The sequence below is a fragment of the Acomys russatus genome, unplaced genomic scaffold (genome assembly GCF_903995435.1).
Source record: "Acomys russatus unplaced genomic scaffold, mAcoRus1.1, whole genome shotgun sequence".
NCBI classification, from domain to species: Eukaryota; Metazoa; Chordata; class Mammalia; order Rodentia; family Muridae; genus Acomys; species Acomys russatus.
The window spans coordinates 39,886-64,345 of record NW_026131535.1 but is presented as its reverse complement, the minus strand read 5'-3'; the positions used below and the strand labels follow the sequence as shown (position 1 = coordinate 64,345).

The 24,460-nt window shown below is 40.5% G+C and overlaps 1 protein-coding gene across 1 annotated transcript; it reads left to right on the top strand.

Moving 5' to 3' along the window:
- Nucleotides 1-328: 328 nt before the first annotated feature.
- On the top strand, nucleotides 329-3,405 carry LOC127186273 (PRAME family member 12-like). The gene is made up of 3 exons (XM_051142708.1): nucleotides 329-615; nucleotides 1,014-1,586; nucleotides 2,838-3,405. Exons 1-3 carry the CDS (start codon nucleotides 329-331, stop codon nucleotides 3,403-3,405), a joined length of 1,428 nt encoding a protein of 475 aa, XP_050998665.1.
- Nucleotides 3,406-24,460: the final 21,055 nt, after the last annotated feature.

The following is a 24,460-nucleotide window of genomic DNA, read 5'->3' as shown; positions in this document are numbered from 1 at the left end:
TACCAAGGGACTGGTCAAACTATATGCTCCTGAATAACCCTTCTGAGTAGGCTTGAGATTCAGAGGAACAGAGGTGGGTTCCTAGTTGGACAGTCCATCATTATTTTGTGCATATGTAAAATCTTACAAGAGAGAATACATGAGAAGTTCGATGGACGTTTGGCTTTGAGGTGAGCAGACTGGATGATTGGGCAATCTGAGTTTACCACTATTGCCATAGCATGGACTCTAGTCCTTTAGAGAATATGATATGTGACAAATAGAAAATTCCATATAGTAACCTGAAACTAATGTTTCAACAGGTCCCTCTGACAGAACATCTATCAGGATGAGCGTGCACAACCCTCTCACACTCCTGCAGCTGGCCGTGCAAGGGCTGCTGAGGAATGATGCCTTGTCCATCTCTGCTCTGGACAACCTGCCTATTGAGCTCTTCCCACCGCTGTTCAAGCAGGCCTTCGATGGCAGACACACCAAGATATTGAAGGCAATGGTGGCCGCCTGGCCCTTTCCCTGCCTTCCAGTGGGGGTACTGATGAATTCTCCTGAAGTGGAGACCTTGCAAGCTGTGCTGGATGGCATAGACATTCTGCTGATGAAGAAGGCTCATCCCAGGTAAGCAAGGCCCAAAGAGGTTAGAAGGTAAGACACAGGTGATATCAGGGTGAATGGAGTTGAACTGGGCAGAGTATTCTGATGTCCTAGGCTTGAAGGTCTGTGGAACTACTGCTCAAGTTGAGAGCTGATATAATGAGAGTCAGGAACGGAGGACAGTTTAGAATATATGGACCCCAAGTAGGATGAGTCTTTCCCTGTCTGTCTTCGATATGGAAGAGTCCAGTCCACAGACACTAAATGGAGGGAAGTAGGACATGTCTGAAGATGTGTCTCAGACAAATAGTCCTTTCCTGGCAGGTGTGGGGGGCTATGTTGGAACTGACTTATTGTGGTAGAAACTGCCTCCATGTTGGTTACTGGTTTACAGTATAAAACTTCACATTTCTCCCTCACAGACGTTGCAAGCTTCAAGTGCTCGAATTAAGGAAAGTGCACCAGCATTTCTGGCATGTATGGGCTGGAAGAGAAGATGGAGCCAGGTCAGCAGAGAAAGGAAGCAAGAAGCAAGTAGTAAAACGCCTTCCTAGAAATTCCCAGAAGCAGCCTTTGAAGTTGGTCACTGACCTCAGCCTCTGCAACCAGCTGGAAGGACACCAAAAGTGCTTGTTGCAGTGGGCCCAGAAGAGAAAGGGCTCTGTGCAGATGTGCTGTCTTAAGATGCAGATCTGTGACTCCCCTGCAGAGATGGTCAGGGAAGTCCTGGACATTTTCAAGCCACACTACATTGAGGAATTGGAACTACTTATATACCACGTCCTGCCCTTCCTCGGTGGCTTTGCACCTTACCTTGGCCTGATGAGAAATCTCCGCACATTGCATCTTAGTCTCGCCTATGTGAACACGGATAGGGTACCCATAGAGAAGTGTCTTAACAAGTTCCTTACTCAGTTCTCCAAGCTCAACTGCCTCCAGCATCTCTACATGAACGGCATCAACCTTTTCACTGACCACATGAAACAGTTGTGCAGGTAAGGAAGGATGGTGAGCTGTTTCTGCCATGTCAAGAAACCTTTTCTTTTGAGCATTAGTGGGCACCCGAATTGTGCCAGTTAATAACTCATTATAGTATGTAAGTGTGTATTGTTTCCATGTGTTTATTGATTTTGTATTTTCGAACATGACTACTCTGTGTAGTGTTGGATGTCCTGGACTCGCTTTGTAGACCAGGCTGACCTCAAACTCACAGCAATTTTCCTGCCTCCTTGTGCGCAGTGCTGGCACTGAAGATGTGTACCACAACACCCAGTGATTGTTTCCTTCTTATTTGAACTCATTCTTCCAGTTCCCATTCATTTAACAGAGTCTGAGCTGGAGTAGGAGATGGGTCCGTAGCTGCATTACAAACATGTCAACTGTACAAGTGGGTCAGATGCACTGAGTGATGTTTGGGTATTCCTCTTTTTGATCCCATCTAAGCTGATGAAGGGGAAAGGACAGAGCAGAGGGCCCTGAGCTGGGGAGGACCCACATCTGTGCTTCCTATTGGAGTTCTTTACACTGATCTCTGTAAACAGAAACCAGATTTTTGCCTTGCTAATGTCTCTCTCAGCCTTTGATTTCCCTTGGAGAGAAGGATGATTTAAACGCAGGTTGGGATGTACTAGATGGAAACTGGTGACAGTGGCATATGGTTTCATCAGTTCCAAGGGTTGGGCACTGATATCCTGGATACAGGTTGTTCTAGATAACAAGGAGAAGCATGACCTGGTGGACACATGCCATGATCTTTCTGTTATCCTCTTTCTGGCTATGCCTTCCTGGAAAGATTAGGCAAGACGTAGTTGTGTGTTTACAGAATGATGATTGGCAGTTGTAGATGTGTGATTTTAAGAAAAGAATTATTTATTATGATATATACAGTGTTCTGCCTGCATTTACACCTGCAGGCCTGAAGAGGGCATTAGATCACTTTATACATGGTATGAGCCACCACGTGGTTGCTGGGCATTGAACTTAGGACCTCTGGAAGAGCAGTCAGTGCTCTTGACCTCTGAGCCATCTCTCCAGTCCTAGATGTGTGTTCTAAATCATCACACTTGATAGTGTTATGCCCCAGAAACCAGTAATATGAGCAGACACGTACAATCTCTTTATCCAGTGCTCACATTCAGCATACGCATAGACTTACTGTGCATATGTGATGCCATATTTCCCATTGTCAACCTTACTGATATCCTCCAACACCATGAGCCAGAACTAATTTCTTCTTCTTTCCACAGATGCCTGAAGACCCAGTTTGAGTCCTTGTCTATGATCCTCTGCTGTCTCTCACAGTCAGATTTGAAATATTTGTCACGATGTCAGAGTCTTTGTCAACTGAAACACCTGGAATTTAGTGGTGTTTTGTTACCCACGTCCCATCCCACAGGTCTCCGACTTCTCCTTGAGAATGTAGCAGACACTCTGCAGACCCTGGAGTTAGACAACTGCAGCCTAGAAGACTCTCACCTCAGTGTCCTGCTGCCTTCCCTGAGCCAGTGCTCCCAACTTACCAGAGTCAATTTCTATGACAACCTCTTCTCCACTGCTGCACTGAAGGACTTTCTGCAATGCATGGCTGATCTAAACAAGCTGACAGTAGAGCTGTACCCTGCCCCTCGAGAGTGCTATGATCACCGTGGTTATATCCTTGTACAAACATTTGACCAACAATGTCCTGGCCTACTGGACATACTCAAGGCCAAAAGGCAGTCCAAGAAAATTGTCTTTGCTACAGCCATGTGCTTTAAATGTAAACAGCGCTGTGTCTATGACAGGAAGACCAGACTTTGTCCATGTTGGCAATAAATAGGAGAAGGTTGCTTCTGGGTGATGAGAATTCACAATCAAGGAGAAGCACTTTCATCCAGGGCTCCCAGAACATATGACTTTAGACACAGTTTGGTGTTTCAGGACATTTGATTCCATTGTGAACCTGAGATGGTGAACTCAGTAAAACCTGTTTCTAGTTGTAAAGATGTTCAGCCCCAACCCAGTACCTTTAATTCAAGACCTTTTTGTTTATCATCAACAGGTGGTTATGATGTGGTCAACCCTAGCACACCTCTTTAATCCAAGAAGTTTCTGTAAATAAGAGCTAAATAAAAAGACCCTTAGGTCAAGAGGCAGAGCAAGAAACCAGCTGACACCATTCCAGGAGAAAGGGCGGGACTTTGATGAAAAGGGTACATAAGACTGAATGGAAAAGAAGAGGATTTGGGCTTTTTATTCTTCTATGTGAGTTGAGTAGGAACATCAGCTGGGTGCTTTCTCTGTCTCTCTGAGCTAGCATATTTACACCCCAGCATCTGGCTTCTGAGTCTTCATTGGGAAAATAGAATGTATGGGAGTTCATTTAGAAACATCATCTTGGCACTCCAAGGAGTGACACAACCCCACAGATAAATGTTTCCTGCTAGGGACCAAGTGAGAAGCCACCAGATTTGGTAAGTCATCTGGGAAGTATTCCAGGAGAGAGTTTGGGATGGGAAATCCCAAAATAATGGGCTTTAGAACCCTATAGAGAGTTCTTCTAGATGGCTTGAAAAGCATCAGAAAATAAAAAGGAAAATGGCCTAGCTATAGATTGTCCCAACACCAGTCATGATTATTTGCATTTTGGTATTATTTTTCCTTCATTCTTAATAGCCATAATGGCTTTCTGTACTTGTTCAATGATAAAGTAAATTAATAAAATATAAGTCTTAGAAGTTACATTAGAGATGCTTATGAACAAGAACAATAAAAATACTCAGACTCATAGAGAGGATTTTACACACCAGCATACCACACCATGGCAGAACAAAATGAAATTGGGTAGACCAAGATTGTTTGAATGTCAACCTCAGCTTATCCACTTACTAAACAAGACCTACCAATAGATGATAGGCACTCTAAAGTTCATAATGAAGACATGTAATCCATAGACATTAGATTTGAGGATTTTTAAGAGAGCAGTCACTCTTTTGAATGCATTCATCTTATGTGAAGCAGATTCCAAATGCATGGGTAATGTAGAAGAGGATTACCCCCAATACTGTAAAAGTTTAGTAACAGCGATATTGGAAGCTCGTTCTCCGTTGCAATAGAAATTGTGGTGGAGGAATGATGTGCAGGCAATAGGACAGTGAAACCAGATCAGAGATGTTAATATTTCTTAGTCAGTTACAAGGTGAAGGTCTATATGCTGATTTACAAAGGCAGTTTGAATTTGATGAACACACCTTGGCAATCTGACATCTAGCAGCTTTAAATTCTTGGGATAATGGTGAAGAATCAGGAAAGAGGGCTGTGCATTTACTAAAATTATACAAGGTCCAAAAGAGTCGTTTCCTGATTTTTTTCCCAAAGACTGACTTCAGCTGTAACTACAACAATATCAGATTCAGCAGTTAGAAAATACTGATTAAATCTTTGGCTTTTTATAATCTTAATTCAGAATGCAAAAGAGGGGTTAGACCTTTAAAGACAAGGTCAGTACCAATAGAGAAATGGATTAGAGATATAGCTGATATAAGATCTTGTGCTTATGATGCTAAATAACAAAGAGGACTCTAGAAGGGATACTGAATTCCCAATCACAAGGGCAAGCAAAACAGACAGCACAAGCATTTGAAGAGAGGGAACTAGAAGGGAGCCTACCATAAAGGTCTTCTTGAGAACTGCACCAGGCAGGGGATTCACACAGATGTGTAAACCACAGCCAAATTTTGGGGCTGAGCACAGGGAGTCTTATGGAAGAGATGCCGAGTAGAAGGAACTGGAAGGGGCAGCAGATCCACAAGGAGACCAACAATGCCAACAAATCTGGATCCCAAAGGCCCTGCAGTGGCTGATGCACCAACCAAGTACCAAGCTATGAGAGGATCATGACCCCCTGCTCTGATGTAGTTGATAGCACAGTTTCCATGTTAATCCCATACTATGGAGAGTAGTGGCTGCCCTCGCACATGGACTCCATTGTCCACTAGTTGATCTCTTGTCCTTGGTGGGGCAGCCTTGCCAGTCCACAGAGAAAAAGGATGCATGCATTCCAGATGAGACTTGATAGGCTGGGGTCAGATGATAATGGAGGGTGGCTCTCCCTTTCTGAGGACTAGACGAGTGGGTAGAGGGAGGGATGAGGTGAGAAGATAAGGAAATGGACTACAATTGTGATGTGAAGTGAGTAGGTTAAAAATAAGTACCTTTAAAAAGGAATAATTTTATAGTCATACTTGCCCTGGAAAAGAAGTCATTCCCCTGGCCTTAGGTGTCCATATTTCCAGAAGGGGAAATAAATATCCTTGTTAAATATCTCAGCACACACACATATACACACAATCAAACACATGTACACGAACACACACACATACACATACACACACAATCAAACACATGCACATGAACACACACACTAAGGCACACACAAAAATGAATAAGATGGTTTAAAGCTTTGCCTGTTTTGGAAAAGATTGTTTTGTCACTCTCACTTTCCTAAATGCAATCATTGTTTCTTGTTCTACCAGCAAATATGTGTACAAAAATAAAGCTTTTATCTATTTTAAATTGTGCTAGTATAAGGATGTATAATCTAGGGCTGGAGAGATTGCTCAGCTGATAAAATTAATGTATGTTCCTCCAAAGAATCCCACTTCAATACCTAGCACCCACATGGCTGCTAACAACTGTCTGAAATGTAAGTTTCAGGGTATCTGACACCCTCACACATGCATACATGCATGAAAAAAGAGAAACTAAAACCTAACTTCTTACTCATTTTACAATACATATCAATGTCATTTTGAGGTGATCCTTATCTACATAATAAAGAACCTTTCTTAAAAAACAAAACAAACAAACAAAAAACAAGCAAGCAAACAAGATAGATGTGTCAGTAGTTAAAAGCCATGACACCTTTACAGGGGATCAGAGGTCATTTTCTGGAACCCATGAAGTGAATACAGGCTTACCTGTCACTCCAGGTCTATGGCCGCTTAATACCTCTAGCCTCTGTGATGTCCAGAACTTGCATGCACACAGCCACACAGAGATTTACACACATATATACAATTGAAATAATAAAATGAAACCTTATCAAGGGGGAAATATCCAATTTTAGAGCATTTTCATTTGGGACTGATAATTCTTTAAAGTGAATTACCAAGGCACTTACAGAACCCTACCAGTGAGCTGAAATACATTGTTTCATTTTGCACTTGAATGACTCTTTTACATTGTAGAGTGTATATACACTGTGTATGAGGCACTGCTGTTACTGGAATCTAAGATAGCTACAGAGGTAAAATGGCATCTGAAGACATTCAGAAGTCCTTTTGGGGTCCAGAAATCGGCATCATGAAAGCTGTAAGGTAAGATACCTCAGTTTCTTTTCTGTCTGTTTTTTTTTTGTTTTTTTTTTTGTTTTTTTTTTTTTTTTGAGACAGGCTTGGTTTTAAAACAGATACTTCTTTCATAATTAGCATACAGCATAGTTAATGCTAAGTTAAAGCATTTGATTCTGACACATGCAGAGTAAAGGTGACAGCCACAAATGAAGGGAGAAATGCCAGGCTTTTACTGCCTTGGGAGCCCAAATAATGAGTTAATAATTTACAGCAAAATCAGTTTCATGGTACCTATGAGAGTAATGATAGCTAGCTGAATAGTAATTACATTCACTGAGATTCATCAGGTAAATTACATATCTAATCATTTCAATTAATTGTTTATTTCTTTGTGGTTTGCTTGAGACAAGGTCGCCTCTATGTAGCCTTGCTGTCCTAGAACTCCTTAAGATAGACCATGCTGGCCTTGAACCTGCAAGGATCCACCTGCCTCTGCATCTTGAGTGGTGGAACTAAAGATATGAGCTACCATGCCATGCCTTCAAAATACATTTTTCAAGGAAAATAAACAAGGTATGTGAGTACAGGTTGTAATCCTAACACTGAGTCAGAAAGATTCCAAGTTAAAAGTCAGCTTGAGCTATAGAAAGATGCTGCCCTGAACAAGTTGATGTGTGAAGTACACCTCAATACATTAATTTTGAGGGTTTCTGGATACTACTAATAATGCAGATATTAAGAGTATTGATTGTGACTGTGGATTGTTGACACCTGACCATTTACTAGAGGATTTGCAGGACTGTTTCTAATTCTTCTTGGAGCACTGAAAGACAAGTGCTGGTATTACAAACAAAGAACTAGGTCAATAATTTCTAGAACCCCTCAGGCTTTTAAATATTTGTGGTAAACTGTCTTAAGTCTAAATCAGTAGAGTGAGCTTTGGAGTTCTAACAGAAACTCCAAATAGGGGGGCACGCTTTGTGCATTGACTATGTGAGGTAGCAGAGGTCATATCTTTATCTCTGAAAGAAGCAAGAGAATTTTATTCAAAGAACACAAACCAGTTCAGGGTTGATTCACTCTTCTGTTCTTTTCTTTAATTTTACTTGTTTTTCTTTTCTTTTCTTTTTCTTTTTTTTTTTTGTTTGTTTTTCTTTTCTTTTCTTTTCTTTTCTTTTTTTTTTTTTTTGGTTCCCTACTATGCCTCACAAGACAGGTTTTCTATGTGTAGCCTTGGCTGTCCTGGACTCATGTTTGTAGAGCGAGCTTACCTAGAACTCACATCTATATGCCTGCCTTTGCCTCGTGAGGGCTGGGATTAAAGGCTTATGGAAGGATACTGGGCTCTGCCCTTCTGCTCTTCTTACTCAGGTTCATTGGTGAATATACTTAGATAAAAATGTGTCAACAGTTAGCACTGTGGTGCAGGACTTTAAACCAAGCTTTAAAAGGCCAGAGGCAGGCAGATCTCAGGAAGTTCCAGGCAAAACGTGAGTCTTGGATGAGAAGCCAAATGTCCAGAGGCTTCAAGAAGAAGGATACCACATGTTGAATTGAGGTCCAGAGCAAGAAAGGAAATGGAAAAAAAGAAAAAAAACAACTAAACTAAACCAAACCCTGAACATTCATATGATTTTGTTTACATTTTTACCTATAGTATTATTGCCTGCAGAAGAGTCTTGCCTACCCTTAAAAACTTGAATTGGTCTCCTTAGAGAGCCCATGATTTGGCCAACTCAACAGGGCCCCTGACAGTGAAGAGAAGACTTGGGATTGTGGTTTTTTTTCACACCATGTCTGGCAAGGCTAAGTGCTTCAAAACACGGCATAGATGCCACATTGCATAGAAGAACCTAAAACCCCAGCTTTTTGGAGCAAGAAACAGGAGGATTCTAGGTCAGTCTAATCCATAAGGTGTATTTTACGTTAGTCTAGGTTAGGGAAATCAAGTAAAATAAGATTTTAAATGTCAGCCTGGTGTGGTGGTGCATGCCTGATATCCCATCAATCTGGGAGACAGAGAGGTTGTTCTCTGTGAGTTCAAGACAGCCTATCTAAAACAGGAGTCCAGATTAGCCAAGTATTGGGATTGTGTATTTTTCCCACTATGACTGGCAAGTGCAAGTGATTCAGGAACATTGCATAGGACGCCACACAACATAAAAGAACCTAAAACCCCAGCTTATTGGAGCAAGAAACAGCAGGATTCTAGGTCAGTCTAGTCCATAAGGTGTATTTCAAGGTGGTCTAGGTTAGGGAAATCAAGTAAAATAAGATTTTAAATGTCAGCCTGGTGTGATGGTGCATACCTGTGATCCCAGCAATCTGAGATGAGAGAAAGTAGATCTCTGTGAGTCAGGACATGCCTATCTAAAACAGGAGTCAGATTAGCCAAGTCAACACAGGGACATCCCTTTTTTATTATTTATATGGTATTCTCCTTGCATGTTTTCCAGTATGACTGAAGAGGCCACCAGACCCCATTATAGATGGATATGAGCCATCATGTGGTTGCTGGGAATTGAAACTCAGGACCTTGCAAGATAATCCAATTTTCTAAACTCTTACCCACCAAAATGCTTTTCTTAAAAAACACTAAAGAATGCTAAGAACCACTAGGCAGAATGGTTTTTAATGTTACTACATGGCAGCCAAGGCAACAGAGAGAACATCTTTTCTATCAACAACAAAAAGCACAAAAATCAACACCATTCCCCCAAAAGATTTTTAAATGTCTTCAGTGAAGTTCTTCCTTAGTGGTTCATTCCCACTGCACATGCTTCTGACAATTGGTCACATTCCCAGGTCATCTATATTATGTTTTGTTTAGTTAAATTTAGAGTTGTCTTTTCCATGCATCCAAGTCCTAACCGGAATGTGATCTTTTTCGGTCATCACATTACTTTTAGTTTTAAGCTGTGGATGCTGTGTGATAATTTGGTCCTCTTTTTCATACACACACACACACAGACACACACACACACAGACACACACACACACACATATATATTTGCAGTAATAGTAAATTATACAGGCTGAACCAACTCCATATCTAGTGCCTTGGTTCCCACCAGCCTGGACATGTGGCTTCTGTGCATGAAGCCATCCCCAGCACTCTTTGTAGTCTACATTTAAGAGAAAAGTTCAGTTCATATACCTAAGAAACCATAGTCTGTGAAACATAATTTAAGATACTGCAAAGGGATTAAATTAGTAAGAAGATCCTAGCTGGTATTCCAGAGTGAGCCTACAATCCTGGACAGAAGCAGAGGATCTAGACGTTCAATGCCACCCCTTGCTTAGATTGAGGCTCTGTCTCTAAAAAACTCTAAGAGAACAAAGAAACTAAACAGTGATACATGCCCATGTTCTCATAAACCACTTCTCATAAACCAAATTTGACACACTATTAAAACATTTCAATTTGGACTGAGTCTGGTGGTATACACCTTTAATTCTAGCACTCTGGAGGTAGACCAGGTGCATCACTGTTAGTACAATGCCAACCTAGTCTACAAAGAGGTCCAGGGACAGACGAAGTCTAGCACAGAGAGGACGCTGTCTTGAAAAACAAAACAAACAACCAACAAATTTCTAATTGGAAATGGAAGTGTTGCTTAGGTGGATGATAAGGCTAATCACAGCATGAAGAAGCCTCCTGAGGGAGGTAGTAGGACTTATCTGGTAGAACACTGGTTGGATAGGGTTACTCCTCTCTGCCGGGTCTGGCAGAATCCTCCAAGCTCTGGGAATCTGATGTCCTACTAAACCTCCTCTGGGCCTTTTATACACCTTCCATGTTGTCCCTCCATGTGTAGCCCCACCTCACATCCATAATTTCCTATGTGAGTGGTCCAATGAGTCTCCTCTCACTCATTTCAAAAACAGTGAACAGAATGTCAAGATTTATTGGGTATAGGGTACTTGAGGTTAGCCTTAGCACTTGCTATTAAAGGCAGGGTGTATCTCTTTGAGCTCATTGATAGCTTAGTATTCAAAGCAAATTCAAGGATGGTCAGGGATACATATGGAGAAATGCTGTGTGGGAACGGTAACCAACAAAGAAAGAAACAGTACGAGTGAACAAGACAGTGATGTTTCCATTGGTATTTGATTGACTCAATTTTATGTGTATCCACATACACTTATTTATGTAAGGTGTATTTTTGTGCTTGTGGTTTTAGTGACAATATATGTATTTGTTTCAGTGTGTGTTTTCTATTGTGCTTTTTACTTGATTCATAGTGAGTGTTAGTCTAGCCGTTGGTTACACAGTGAGATTTTTGTCTCCAAACAATAATAACAAGAACAAAATAAAAACAAAACATGAAACAAACAAACAAACAAATTAAAAAATCCTAATATACGTGCATATATCCCAGATAAAAAAGGGTTGAAGTGTGCATTGGGTACCTGTAGTTCTAGCTATCAAGAAATTTAATGGGAGTTTCAAAACATCATGATCAAGATGCATACTTCCTCTCAAAGTTTAAAATCAACAGCAAAGCATTATACAATGAAATTCAAACAAAAAATAAAGGTTTGTTAATACACCTGTGTAATTCCAGCATGTCTTGCACATCTTTGATCTCCAGAAGCAAAACCAGATTTTCTGAATTTGAGGAAAGCCTGATCCACACAATGTTAACAAATTTCTTTAGTCATGTGTAGTAGTGCATGCTTTGAATCACAGTACACTGGAGGCACCAAGAGGTGGCTTTCTTTGTGGTCTGGCCCAGGCTGGTGTATAGAAAGAATTTTCCAGGCCAGACAGGTCTATACAGTGAGACTGTTGCAGGATATTTGGCTCTAATCTGATACCTGAGGTTGTGAATCTTAAAATCATGTATGTAATTTCAATGTGATCCCTGAGGTTGTGATCTGCAAAATCCTGCCTTTTGTTTGGTGTGTTTGAGCCCAAACACACACTTTTAATCCAAGACAGGATCTAATAAAGATAACCATAGGATTAAAACAGATGCATTCCAAGTGCTGGTATTAAAGGTGGAAACCTCCATCACCCTACTCCTTGTAACTGTAGGATTAAAAACCAACTAAATTATAGGGATCTACCTGTGTATGCTAGAATTATAAGTGAGTATCAACCACGAGCTTCTTTCTGGTGCTATTTCCATCCATTTGCCTGCAAATTTCAAGATTTCCTCGTTTTTAATGGCTGAGTAGTATTCCATAGTATAAATGTAGCACAATTTCTTTATCCATTCTTCTACTGAGGGAGCTCAGTTTCGAGATTTTGGATATTACAAATAAGGCTGCTATAAACATCGTTGAGCAAATGTCTTTGTTGTACGGTGGAACATCTTTTCAGTATATGCAAAGGAGTGAAATAGTTGGGTCCTGAGGAATCCCTATTGCCAATTTTCTGAGAAAGTGACAATTTGATTTGAAAATTGACTGTACAAGTTTGCACTCCCACCAGCAATGGAAGAGTGCTTCCCTTTCTCCACATCCTTGCCAGCATGTGTTGTCAGTTGAGATAATCTTAGCCTTTCTGATAGGTGTAAGATGGAATCTCAGAAACATTTTAATTTGGATTTCTCTAATGGCTAGGATGTTGAGTATTTCTTTAAGTGTTTCTCAGCCATTTTCTATTACTCTGCTGAGAATTCTCTCTTTAGCTCTGAACCCATTTCTTATTTGTTTTTTGTGTGTGTGTGTGTGTGTGTACTTTCTTGAGTTCTTTATATATTTTGGATATTAGCCCTTTGTTGATGTAGGGTTTGTGAAGGTCTTTTCCCAGTCTGTAGGCTGTCATTTTGTTCTGCTGAAAGTGCCCTTTACCTTACAGTTTTTCAGTTTCATGGGGTCCCATTTATTAATTGTTGATCATAGAGCCTGAGCCGCTGGTGTTCTGTTCACAAACTTGTCTCCTGTGCCAATAGGCACAAGGACACCACCTAAAATTTTGTTCAGGTGAGTATGGACGGAGAATTCTCCTGCAGCCCAGAGAGAGTCTTTCTTTTTATTTTTCATTAAGGATTATGGAGTGCTCAGATTATTCGACACATATCAGTTGCTTTCCTCCTGCTCTCACAGTCAGATTTGAATCATCTACCCCTGAGTCTGGACCAGGATCAGTTTACATACCTGAACCTTCATGTTGTAGTAGTATCTGAAGTAGTTTATGTACTTCTAGGATCCATGGTTATTCTGAATCCTCCATGTTCTTCTGGAAAATTTGTAGCCACTCACTCCAAAGACCTTGGAATTGTAAGGCTGAAGGATGGTCATAGTGCCCTTCTGTCTTCTCTGAGCCAATACAACCATATCTAATTTCAATGACAATGACATGTTCATGGCTGTCCCTGAGCACCTTGCTCCACATGGTAAATCTGATTCAGTTGAATCACCAAGTCTCCCTGGTCCCCAGAAGAGCTCTGAAGACATTCCCTATTCTCTCATAATATGATGTGACCACAATAACCCTGAGCTCATGAGTGCACTCAAGGCCATGAGGCAGCTCAAGTCAGTCACTCTGCTCCCTATAGCTGTCCTGAAAATCATGATAATTTTTGAGTTTCCGAGTGGAGGACAGAATATGTCTCTTCTTGTTTTGTTTTGGCAGTGATGTGAGAAAATTACTTCTGGGCACTAAAAAGAGAGAGGTGACTCCTCCAGGAGACAGTCCAAGGAGTCTATGTGTTGGAGTTAAGATATGATGTAGGAGGTTCAGATTAGAGGGCTCAAAGTTGACATGGAGAATGATGGGTTCATGGAGATAAGAGATTCAAGGATAATAAAATTCTCATATTCTAGGCTGAGTGGTGCTGTTGTATGCCTTTAATCCCAGCCACTACAGAGGCAGATTCAGGCAGATCTCTTTGAGTTCCAGGTCAGCTAGAGCTACAAAGAGATACCCTGTCCCAAAAAAACAAAACCCAAGCAAAACAAATCAGAAGGAAAAATAATAATAACAAAAAAGCAAAGGAAGAAAATCCCTTATATTCTAAAAGTCTTCTGGTAAAATAGAATAAGAAAATAATTTCTCCTGAATGAAGTATTAGCTTAATGGTCAGACCACAGGAACCTGAATGTTCAATCTTTGATGTCTTTCTTGGACTTTGACCTGGCCACCAGGGTTAAGATCTTGAGACTGTGTGCATGTGGAGAAGGGGAAATAATTCATTGTGTTTTCTGATCAGTGAAGAACTCATGGTTTCAAAACACATTGGAACCAGAATCTGTGGAACCAGAGTTTTGGATTAAAGGAGTACACAATTATAATAAACTGTTCAGTTTTGCTTTTAAGCTAAGATCTGGCTGTGTAACCTAAGCAGCCTCTTGCTCACTCTGTATAACAAATTTAGACAAACTTACAGCTCATCTAAATAATAAGAGACTCTTTTTTTTGGACAGACTATCCCTATTAAACAGCACTTACTAATTGAAAACTCACCATGTATGTCATACAGGCTGGCCTTGATCTCACAGAGATCTGACTGCCTCTGTCTCCTGAGTGCTTTGCATTTTTAAACTTGTTTTCTTTTGCTGAGATAAGGTCTCCATATATAGTTTGACTGACATGGAACTCACTATAAAGGATACAATGGCTGTAACTCATAGACCTCCAATTCTTTTTGTCTCCCAATGATAGGCTTAAAGGTCTTTACCCCTACTGCTGGCATTCTCTGCAGAACATGGAAATTGCAAACCCCAGGAATTCCTGCACATGGATTAATCAGGAAAGGGGTCAGGCCCTTAGTGGATGGTTACAGCATGCATTCTCCTTGCTGTAAATAAATTGTGAGATGGGGCTCAATTTCACAGACAAAAGTATTCATCATTTTAAAAGAGTAAAGAGATGCCTTATGACCACATTAAGTCCTATGATAGCCCACCTCATTGAGCTTTGACGGAACTCTAAATTCTAACAACACCTCCACCCCCACATTTGTAGAACATGTTAATGATCAGGGTCTTCTGTAGGAATGCCACTGTGCTCACAATCACATAACTCCCCAGGGATGATTCTGCCTTGAGGGTGGTTTTTCAAGAGCCCTTCCCAGCTAAAAGATTGTATGGAGTTAGCAGGAATCATGATGATATGTGAGAACGTGGAGATTTGTTTTTTAATAAAGGCCAAAGAAAATAGAGCGTAGTTAAATTTTATTTTTCTTGCTGCATGATACAGTGACAAAAGCAGTAAGTTGGTTGACCTCCCAAGCATGAAAGTGTATCTAAAGCCAACAGTTCTGGGACTCCTTGATGAACATCCATTCCCTTGACTTTGAGGTCTTAGCATCCAGAAACAACTACATCCTATTTATTGCCAACCTGGACAAAGTCTCGTCTTCATGTCATAGACACAGCGCTGACAACATTCAAAGCCAATGGCTGTAGCAAATGTGATTGTCTTCGGCTGCCTTTTGGCCAGGATTATTTCAAGAAGCTCAGAACACATTTGGGCAAATCTGTCCACAAGGATGTAATCCAGGTGATCATAGCACTCTACAGGGTCAGGGTAGAGATCTACAGTCTGCTTGTTTAGATTGGCCATACAGTGCAGAATGTCCTTCTGTGCAGCCATGGAGAAGCTTTTGTAATAGAAATTGACCCTGGTGAGTTGGGAGCATTGGCTCACAGGAGGCAGGAGGAAACTGAGGTGAGAGTCCTCCAGGCTGCAGTGCTCTAACTCCAGGGTCGGCCAAGTGTCTGCTACAATATACTGGAGGACATGGAGACCTGTGGGATGGCCCATGGGCAACACTATCGCACTTTGTTTCAGTTGACAAAGACTCTGACTCCATGACAAGTGTTTCAAATCTAACTGTGAGAGATGGCAGTGAATGATAGAATAGGATTCCAATGGAGTCTTCAGCTATCTAGGGAAATAACAAGAAATTTGTTCTAACTCATATTTTTGGAGGTTACTAAGTTTGATACTGAAATAGAGGAGCCACATATGCAAAGTCCACCTACACCTACACTGAACATCATCACCAATGTACAGAATGAAGGTGTCTGCTCTTATCACTGTCTCCTGAGGCATAGCACTGTCAGGTTTCATGGTCTCACAACACAGATATACTACTCCTGATCCTCCTTCTGTTAGACAGAGAACTAGATCTTGCTACATCATGCCAGGAGTACATGCCTAGAAAGGACCATCACAGAAAGTTCCTGGTAGCATCTTAGCTTGTGTTCAACTGTGTTCATTTGTTTCCTTGTTACAAAAGAAAACATCTATCCATGATTTCTGTGCTCCACCCTTGAAACTGATGAAACCATACCCCAATGTTACCAATTCCCATCTACTAAGTCTCAACCTGTGGTAAAATAATCGTTCACTCCAGGCAGAATTAGAGGCTGACAGAGACATCAATACAGGAACAAATTGGTTTGTGTACAATAATCCCTTAAGAACCACAGGTGTGGTTCCTCCCCAGCTCAGGGCCCCTGCTCTGTTTTGTTCTCTTCTATAGTCTTAGTCTTAGAGAGAATCCCAAAGTGGGATACCTAAAGATCATTCACTACATCTGTCCCACCAGTGTAGTTGACATACATGCAATGCAGCTTTCTAATATTTTCCTACCCCAGCTCAAACTCTCCTAAATGAATGGGAACTGAACGAAGTGACCTCAGTTCAGAAGGATACAATGCACACTGAGATATTGTCTTGAGTCTCTATATGTAAAATCCACTGTGGCTGGCACCTCCCAGGTGCCCACTGATGTTTACAGTAGAGGGAAAAGTTTGCTGACATAGCAGAATGGGCTCGTAATCATTCCTTACCTGAAAAACTGTTTCATGTGGTCCATGGAAAAGAGGTCGCCACTCACAAAGAGATGCTGGAGAAAGTTGAATTTGGAGAACTGAGCAAGGAACTTGGAGAGACACTTGTCTACTTTGTCTGTCAACGTATTTTCAGAGCTTTCCATGCACAAGTAGATGTGACTTAGACAGAAGTTGTGAAGATTTCTCATTTGGACAAGGTAAAGTGCAAAGTGACCCAGAAAGGACAGGTCCTGGCTTATAAAAAGTTCCAGTTCTTCTATGTGGTGTGGCTTGAAAATGTCCAAGACCCCGTTGATAATTTCACAAGGAAGGCACATATCTTCATCTCCGACAGCACAGCTGCTCAGAGCCCTTTATCTGCTGGTCCCACTGCAACAAGTACATTTGGTGTTCTTCCAGCTGGAACTAGAGGCGGATGTCAGTGACCACCTTCAAACGTTGCCTCCAGGCATATCTATGAATGCGATTTGCTACTCGCTTCTCTTTCACAGTCTCTGCCGAGTGGGCTCCATCCTCTCCTCCAGCCCATACATCCCAGAAATCATGGTGCACATTCCTTAAGTCAAGTACTTGAAGCTTGCAGCTTCTGAGAGGTAGAAAATCTGAAATTTCAAAATGTAACTCTGGAACCAACATGGAGGCAGCTTGTTCCCCATTTTTATAATGTCAGCTCCAACATAGCCCCTCACACCTGCCAGGCATGGACTTTTTGCCTGAGATACATCTGAAGACATGTCCTACTTTTCTCTATATAGTGTCTGTGGACTTGTCTCTTCCACATCTAGTATCTGTAGGAGAGACAGGGAAAAGCTCTTCCTACTAGGGCTACATCTGCTCTGTGCTCTCCTCCATTCCTGACTGTCATTTTATCAGCTCTCAACTTGAGTAGTCGTTCCATAGACCTCCTCTGTCCAGTTTGATCCCATTCCCCCTGACCTCACCTGTGTTATACCACTAGCCAGGTAACTTCCCTTCTAGCCTCCTTGGGCCTTGCTTACCTGGGATGATCCTTCTACATCAGCAGAATGTCTATGCCATCCAACATAGCTTGCAAGTCTGCATAGATGCCGCACAGGCTATGAAGAACCTATAATCCCAGGCCTCTTGAGCAAGAAACAGGAGGATTACAGGTCAGTCTAATCTTTATGGTATATTTAATGCTCGTCCAGGCTAGGGAAAACTAGTATAATATGATTTTAAATGTCACAATCCCAGCACTTGGGAGGCAGATGCAGGTGGATTTCTGTGAGTTTGAGGCCAGCCAGGTCTACAAAGAGTGTTCAGGACAGCCAGGGCTTTGTGTAAAAGAAACAACTTGCCTCCTAAAAAACAAAACAAAAGCCAAGAAAAAAAGAAAGAAAGAAAGAAAGAAAAAGAAAAAATATTTTAAAAGTCAGCCTGGCATGGGGGCACATACCTGTGATCCCAGCACTCTGGGAGGCACAGGAGATGGATATCTGTGAGTTTAGGCCAGCCTCATCTACAATATGAGTCCAAGTAGCCAAGGCAACACAGAGATATCCCCCAATTTTTAAAGATTATTTATTTATTTATTATTAATTTGCACAATATTCTGTCTGCATGTGCACCTATGTGCCAGAAGAGGGCACCAGATCTTATTATAGATGGAAATGGGCCACACTGTGGTTTCTGGGAACTGACAATGCTCTTAAAAAGTGAGTCACCTCTCTAGCCCTGAAATCACTTCTTTAAAAAAAAAGTCCTTGTGTGGTCATGCATGCCTTTAGTCCCAAACCAATCCTTTCTATTAAAAACAAAACAAAACAAAACAAAAAGAAATGAAATAAAAACCTAAAACAAACAAACAACCCAAACAACAAAAAACAAAACAAAGATTTTAAATACTTTAAATGTCTTTATTGAAGTTCTCCATTAGTGGGCTTTGGTCCTACTACACATGTGTTCTAACATCCAGCCACATTCCAGGTCATCTAATTCATGCTGTTAAATTTTATGTAGAGATAAGGATTCTTCATGCAGCGAACTGTACCCTGGAATGTGATCTTTTGTGCTCAGCACATGACTTGAGTTTCCACGTGTGGCTGCTGTATGATACCTGGCTCCTCGTTTGCATATATCTCTATTTCTATATTTGTATATCCTTATATCTATCTTAGACAGTCATTGTCAAATAGACAAGGCCGAAGCAACCACATTGCTACTGCATTGATTCCAAGATCAGCTGTGACTTGTGGCTTCTGTGCATGGAGACATCCCCAGCACTCCTTGTAGGCTAGAATCAATAAAAAATTCAGTTCATATAACTGTCAAACCATATTCTATAAAATGTAATTTAAAATATTGCAAAGGAATTAAATTAGAAACAAGAGCCTAGGAAATTCCAGTATGAGACTGAAAACCTGGGCAGACCTAGAAGGATCTAGAGTTCAAGGCCAGCCTTGCTTAGTTGAGACCCTATCTCTAAAAACTCAATAGAACGAAGGAACTAACATGTTAATTCCCATGTAATGACCATTTCTCAATAAAATCAAATATAAAATTTCAAAATAGGGAATGTACCTCTAGATTGATAGAGATAAGGCTAGCCCAGCATGCAAGTAGCCTCCTTATGGAGGTAGGGTGACCTACCTGATATGAACACTGGTGAGAGAGTTATTTTTCTCAGCAGGTTCACACTGCAACGCCAGGCTCAGAAGCTCTGGTGTTCTACTGAACCTCCTCTGAGCCTTTTATGGACCTTCCTGTTTGCTCTTCTATATGTATGTAGCCCCACCTCCCTCTCACAAGCCCCTGTCTGATTGGTCCAATGAGTCTCTACCCATTTAATATTATTAAAGCTTGATTTTTTTCCTACTGTTGGTTGGTTTCATATGTGAAATCAAGAACACTGAAATGAAAAGTCAAGATTCTGCTGGGCATGGGGGCACGGGATTTTAATCTCAGCACTTGAGAAACAAAGGCAGGCACATCGCTGTGAGATTAAGGACAGTGTGGTTTAAAAAATGAGTTCCAGGGCACACAGGGATACACACAAAGAGACCCTGTCTGGAAAAACAAACAAAGGATCAAACAAAACAAAACAAACACCAAAAAAGAAAGTCAACTTTCCATTGTCTGCTTGCTTGACCCATTTTGTATGTGTATGTACTTACACTTATTTATGTATGGTATATATTAATGTGTGTGGTTTTAGTGTCTGTATGTGTATTTGTTCCAGTGTGGTTTTAGTGTTTGTGTGTGTGTGTGTGTGTGTGTGTGTGTGTGTGTGTACTTGGGTGAGCAGTGAGTTTTATGGTAGTCAAAGTTTATATATGTAGATTTTGTCTCAACCCTACAAAAGCAACAGCAAAAGAAAAAACAAAACAAACAAACCCACACAAATATGTTACAGATGTGAAAGTTTGAGTTGGGTGGTGGGTAACTGTAGTTTAACTATCAAGAGGTTCGGTTGCAACCACATCTTGTCCAAGGAGTTCTAACCATCATGATCAATATGGATTCTTTCTATCATAGTTTGAAAATCAGCAGCAAAGCATAAGATGAAAGTCGAACAAACAATAAAGGTTTATCAATACACCTGTGTAACACCAGAATGTGATGCAATCCTTTAATCTCCAGAAGCAAACTCAAAATCTCTGTGTGCCAGGCCAGCCTGATACACACAGTGATAATAAATTTCTTTAGCCATGCATTGTGTGCAAGCCTTCAATCCTAGCCATCTAGAGGCAGAGGTTGGTACCTCTCTGTGAGGTCCTACCCAGGCTGGTCTAGAGGGAGGTTTCCAGGACATTCAAAGCTATACAATGAGACCATTGGATGATATTAGAGATCCTAATGTGATCCCTGATGCTGTGAAATATAAAAACATGCCATTGATCCTGTTGTGATCCCTGAGTTTGTGAACTGTAAAAACATAGTCTTTTCTTTGATGTAGTTGAACCCCAACTCACACCTTTAATCTAAGACCTATCTGTACACAGGATTTAAAAGATTTAGGCCTAGGATTAAAGACAGATGCATCTCATCAGCTGGGATTAAAGTGGGTACCACCACACCCAACACATTGTAACTGTAAGATTACAAAACAACTAATTTATCAGGATCTATTTGTGTTTGCTAGGATTAAAGACATAGTTTACCATCACCTTGATCAAATTTTTTTATCTTAGCTCTAATTTCTCCAAACTTATAGAGACCTAGAAAAAAGTTTGAACTGTATCAGCATTTAAAGTTACTTAAGACATATCAACTCACTCTCCTCCCTCTCTCTCTCTCTCTCTCTCTCTCTCTCTCTCTCTCTCTCTCTCTCTCTCTCTCTCTCTGTTTTCTTTTTCAACAATGCATTTCTCTGTGTAGCTTTGGCTGTAATAGACTCGATTTGTAGACCAGGTGACCTCAAACTCATAGAAATCCTCCTACATCTGCAACCAGAATGCTGGGATTGCCGGTATGTGTCACTGATTCTGACTTAACACTTAAGATCTCTTCACTGTGTTTTTCATACCAAACAAAAAACTATCCTTTTTATTTAAGCAGACAACTTTAGTCTTATATGTTAGTTTGAACAGAATGACCAAGCTGTCTTTTGGAAATCTCTCTTGTTCAAAGCTAATCTTTATCAATTTGATGTTATCCATGGCTTTTCGTCACCTGTGGAAACAAAGGCAAAGTTTCTTCCCAAAATAACACTCATCCTGGTCTCCATTCTGGGGTCACCACATCTTTAAAATACACAGAGTGATTTAATTCAGCAGTTTTTTTCTATTATCCAATGTCTCCCTGCAGATGTTGTTTCTTTTTCTTTAGCATTTAAAATTTTTTTAAAGGTTTATTTATTATTTATACAGTGTTCTATCTGCATATAACACCTGCAGGCCAGAAAATTGCACCAGACCTCATTATAGACAGTTGTGAGCCACCAAGTGCTTTCTGGGAATTGAATTCAGGACCTTCGGAAGAGTAGTCAGTGCTCTTAACCTCTGAGCCATCTCTCCAGCCCTGGCATTTAAACAATTTTAATTATAATAAAGCACTGTGAAGTCAATCTTTGGGGAGCTCCATTACCCCTTTCTGTTTGAGGTAAAATTAGGTCTTTCTATAGCCACTTGTCCTGTAGGACTGTGTGGTATACCTGTAATATACTTTATGTTGTAATATGCAAAAAACTGCTTCATTTTACTAGAGAAATATGCTGGAGCATTTTCAGTCTTAATCTTTATATGTTTCACAATAATAACCATAAATTCTAATAAATGTATATATGCAGACTCAGCCCCTTCAGGACTTGAAGCATTTGTCCATTGAAATCTTGCATATGTATGTCTAGTATGATGCACATACTTCAATTTCCCAAACTCTTCAAAATTAAACACATTAATTTAACAAATTTTTATTTAAGGTGTGTGTTAGGGCTCAGCCACACCAAACCAAAGACATGTTTTCACAGTTCACAAACTCAAGGATCACAATGGGATCAAAGAGAAGTTTTTAGAGTTCATACCCTCAGGGACCACATTGGGATCAAATATCCTGCAACACGAGACCCTGTGGGGGTGTAGGGAGGTGTCCTTATTTAAAAATCTGTGCAATTCCAGCATGTGGTATTAGCTCTCCTAATACTAAGGAGGGGACCTCTCTAAGGTTCTGGCCAGTATGATGCATACAGTTAGAATCTACCAAATAACAACACCAATTTCCAAGCAGAAAACACTGGTGCCTTTCTTGAAGAAAAAAAAACAGTAGAAACCTCAGTGCTTCAAAGGACCTTTTATCATTACCTGACTAAGTGACCCCCAAAAAGGTTTCATGGTTAAATGCACTTACTCTAAGCTTGAATACCCCAATTTGATTTCTGGAACCCAGGAGGAGAACAGATACCTAAACGGTTTCCTCTGACTTCCAGAGGTGCATAATGACAAATAGCCTATCCACCAATAAGTAGAAATCAAACAATGGCAGGAAGGTGGCGCATGATTTTAATCCCAACACTTGAGAGGCAGAGTCAGGCAAATCTCTGTGAGTTAGTGGCCAGCCTGATCTACATTGTGACTTCTGAAACAGCCAGAGCTACACAATAAGACCCTGTGTCAAAACACAAAAAAACAAAAGTCAAATAACATTTGGGAATTTGTTCTCTTCTTAAATATATGTGGCCTGGGAATCAAACATACTTGACCATGCTTTGCACATGTGCTTTTGTTTTCTAAGCAAAGTGTTGTCCCTTTCAGCTTTATGTAAAAAAAAAACAAACAAACAAAAAAACAAACAAAAAAAAAACAACATTTTTTGAGAATTTCTTAAGTATTGTTTTACATCATTTCTACCCATTACTCTCCCTCATCTAATAACTGTTTTATTTCCCTTCAATTTCCTTTCATCTCATTATATCATCTAGAGTAACTACTGTTACACACACACACACACACACACACACACACACACACAAGAGGTATGAAAACATGTTGTGTTCCTTCAGACTTAGGGATGACCTCTTGGTACTCGATAACCTGTCAGGGAGCTAGACCTAGAAGATGAATAAATCTTTTTTTTTTTTAATCAGCCATTCTATCCCTGTAGTTCTTTCTTTAATGTTTTTAATTACAGGTCTAGTATACTTCACAAATACATATCTTCTTTTTTCTTTTTTGGTTAAATCTATTTTTAAAAAGTATATTCATCTTAAATCCCAATTGTAGCCCCTCCCTTGTCTCCCCCTGATACTACCTTCACTTCCTCTTACTCCCCTTCCATGCCCCTCTATTAGTCTTCAGAGAGGGTGAGTCCTACTGTATCAAATGACTCCACCCTGCCAACTCTCATCATGACTGCTGGCATCCTCTTCCTCTTTGGCCAGCTAATGCACCCTGCCAGGGGGAGGTGACCAAAGAGCAGGCATCAGAATCCCTTGCTCATTCTTGGCTCTATCCTAGGTCTCTGGGCTGTATGACCTCTGGTTTCTTGTCCTCCAAGCCGTGTCAGCTTCTTCACATGACATGGGTCTCAAAAACTTCTGAAGTGCTATCTCTTCTTTCTTCTTTCTTCTCTTTGGGACAATACCCATTAATCATAAGGAAGTTTGTACTTTTTTTTTATAGTGTGAAACAACAATGATACTCTTTTAGATTTTGTTTGAGAATATTCTTCTTTTACTTTCATTTAAAATATCTTTGAAAATGTAATGGGCTCCTAGTAATTTTGTACATGTATTGGGTGCAGTGTGACAGTCCAATATATATATGTCAAATAAATATTCATCAGATCATGATGACTGGCACAGTCATCACTTTAAGCATTTATCATTTGTGTTGGGGACATTCAAATGCCATCAACTAGCTTTCTTGAAACAAACAATCATTGCTAACCAGCCATGATTATCATAGCATAGGTAAAACATTAGTGTTTTTTCCTAGCCAGTTGATGAAGATCTATTATTAATAGTGTACATTCAGCTTAAAAAAGCAGAGAGCAGAAAGAGACTAGAGTCCGACTTTCAACAGATGGGACTGTTTATTAGAATACACAGCAGTGGGAAGCCTTTCTTTTTTTTTTATTAATTTATTCTTCTTACATCTCAATGTTTATCCCATCCCTTGTATCCTCGCATTCCTCCCCCCCCCCCCCTTTTCCCATTATTCCCCTCCCCTATGACTGTTCCTGAGGGGGATTACCTCCCCCTATATATTCTCATAGGGTATCAAGTCTCTTCTTGGCTACCTGCTGTCCTTCCTCTGAGTGCCACCAGGTCTCCCCCTCCAGGGGACATGGTCAAATGTGAGGCACCAGAGTACGTGAGAAAGTCA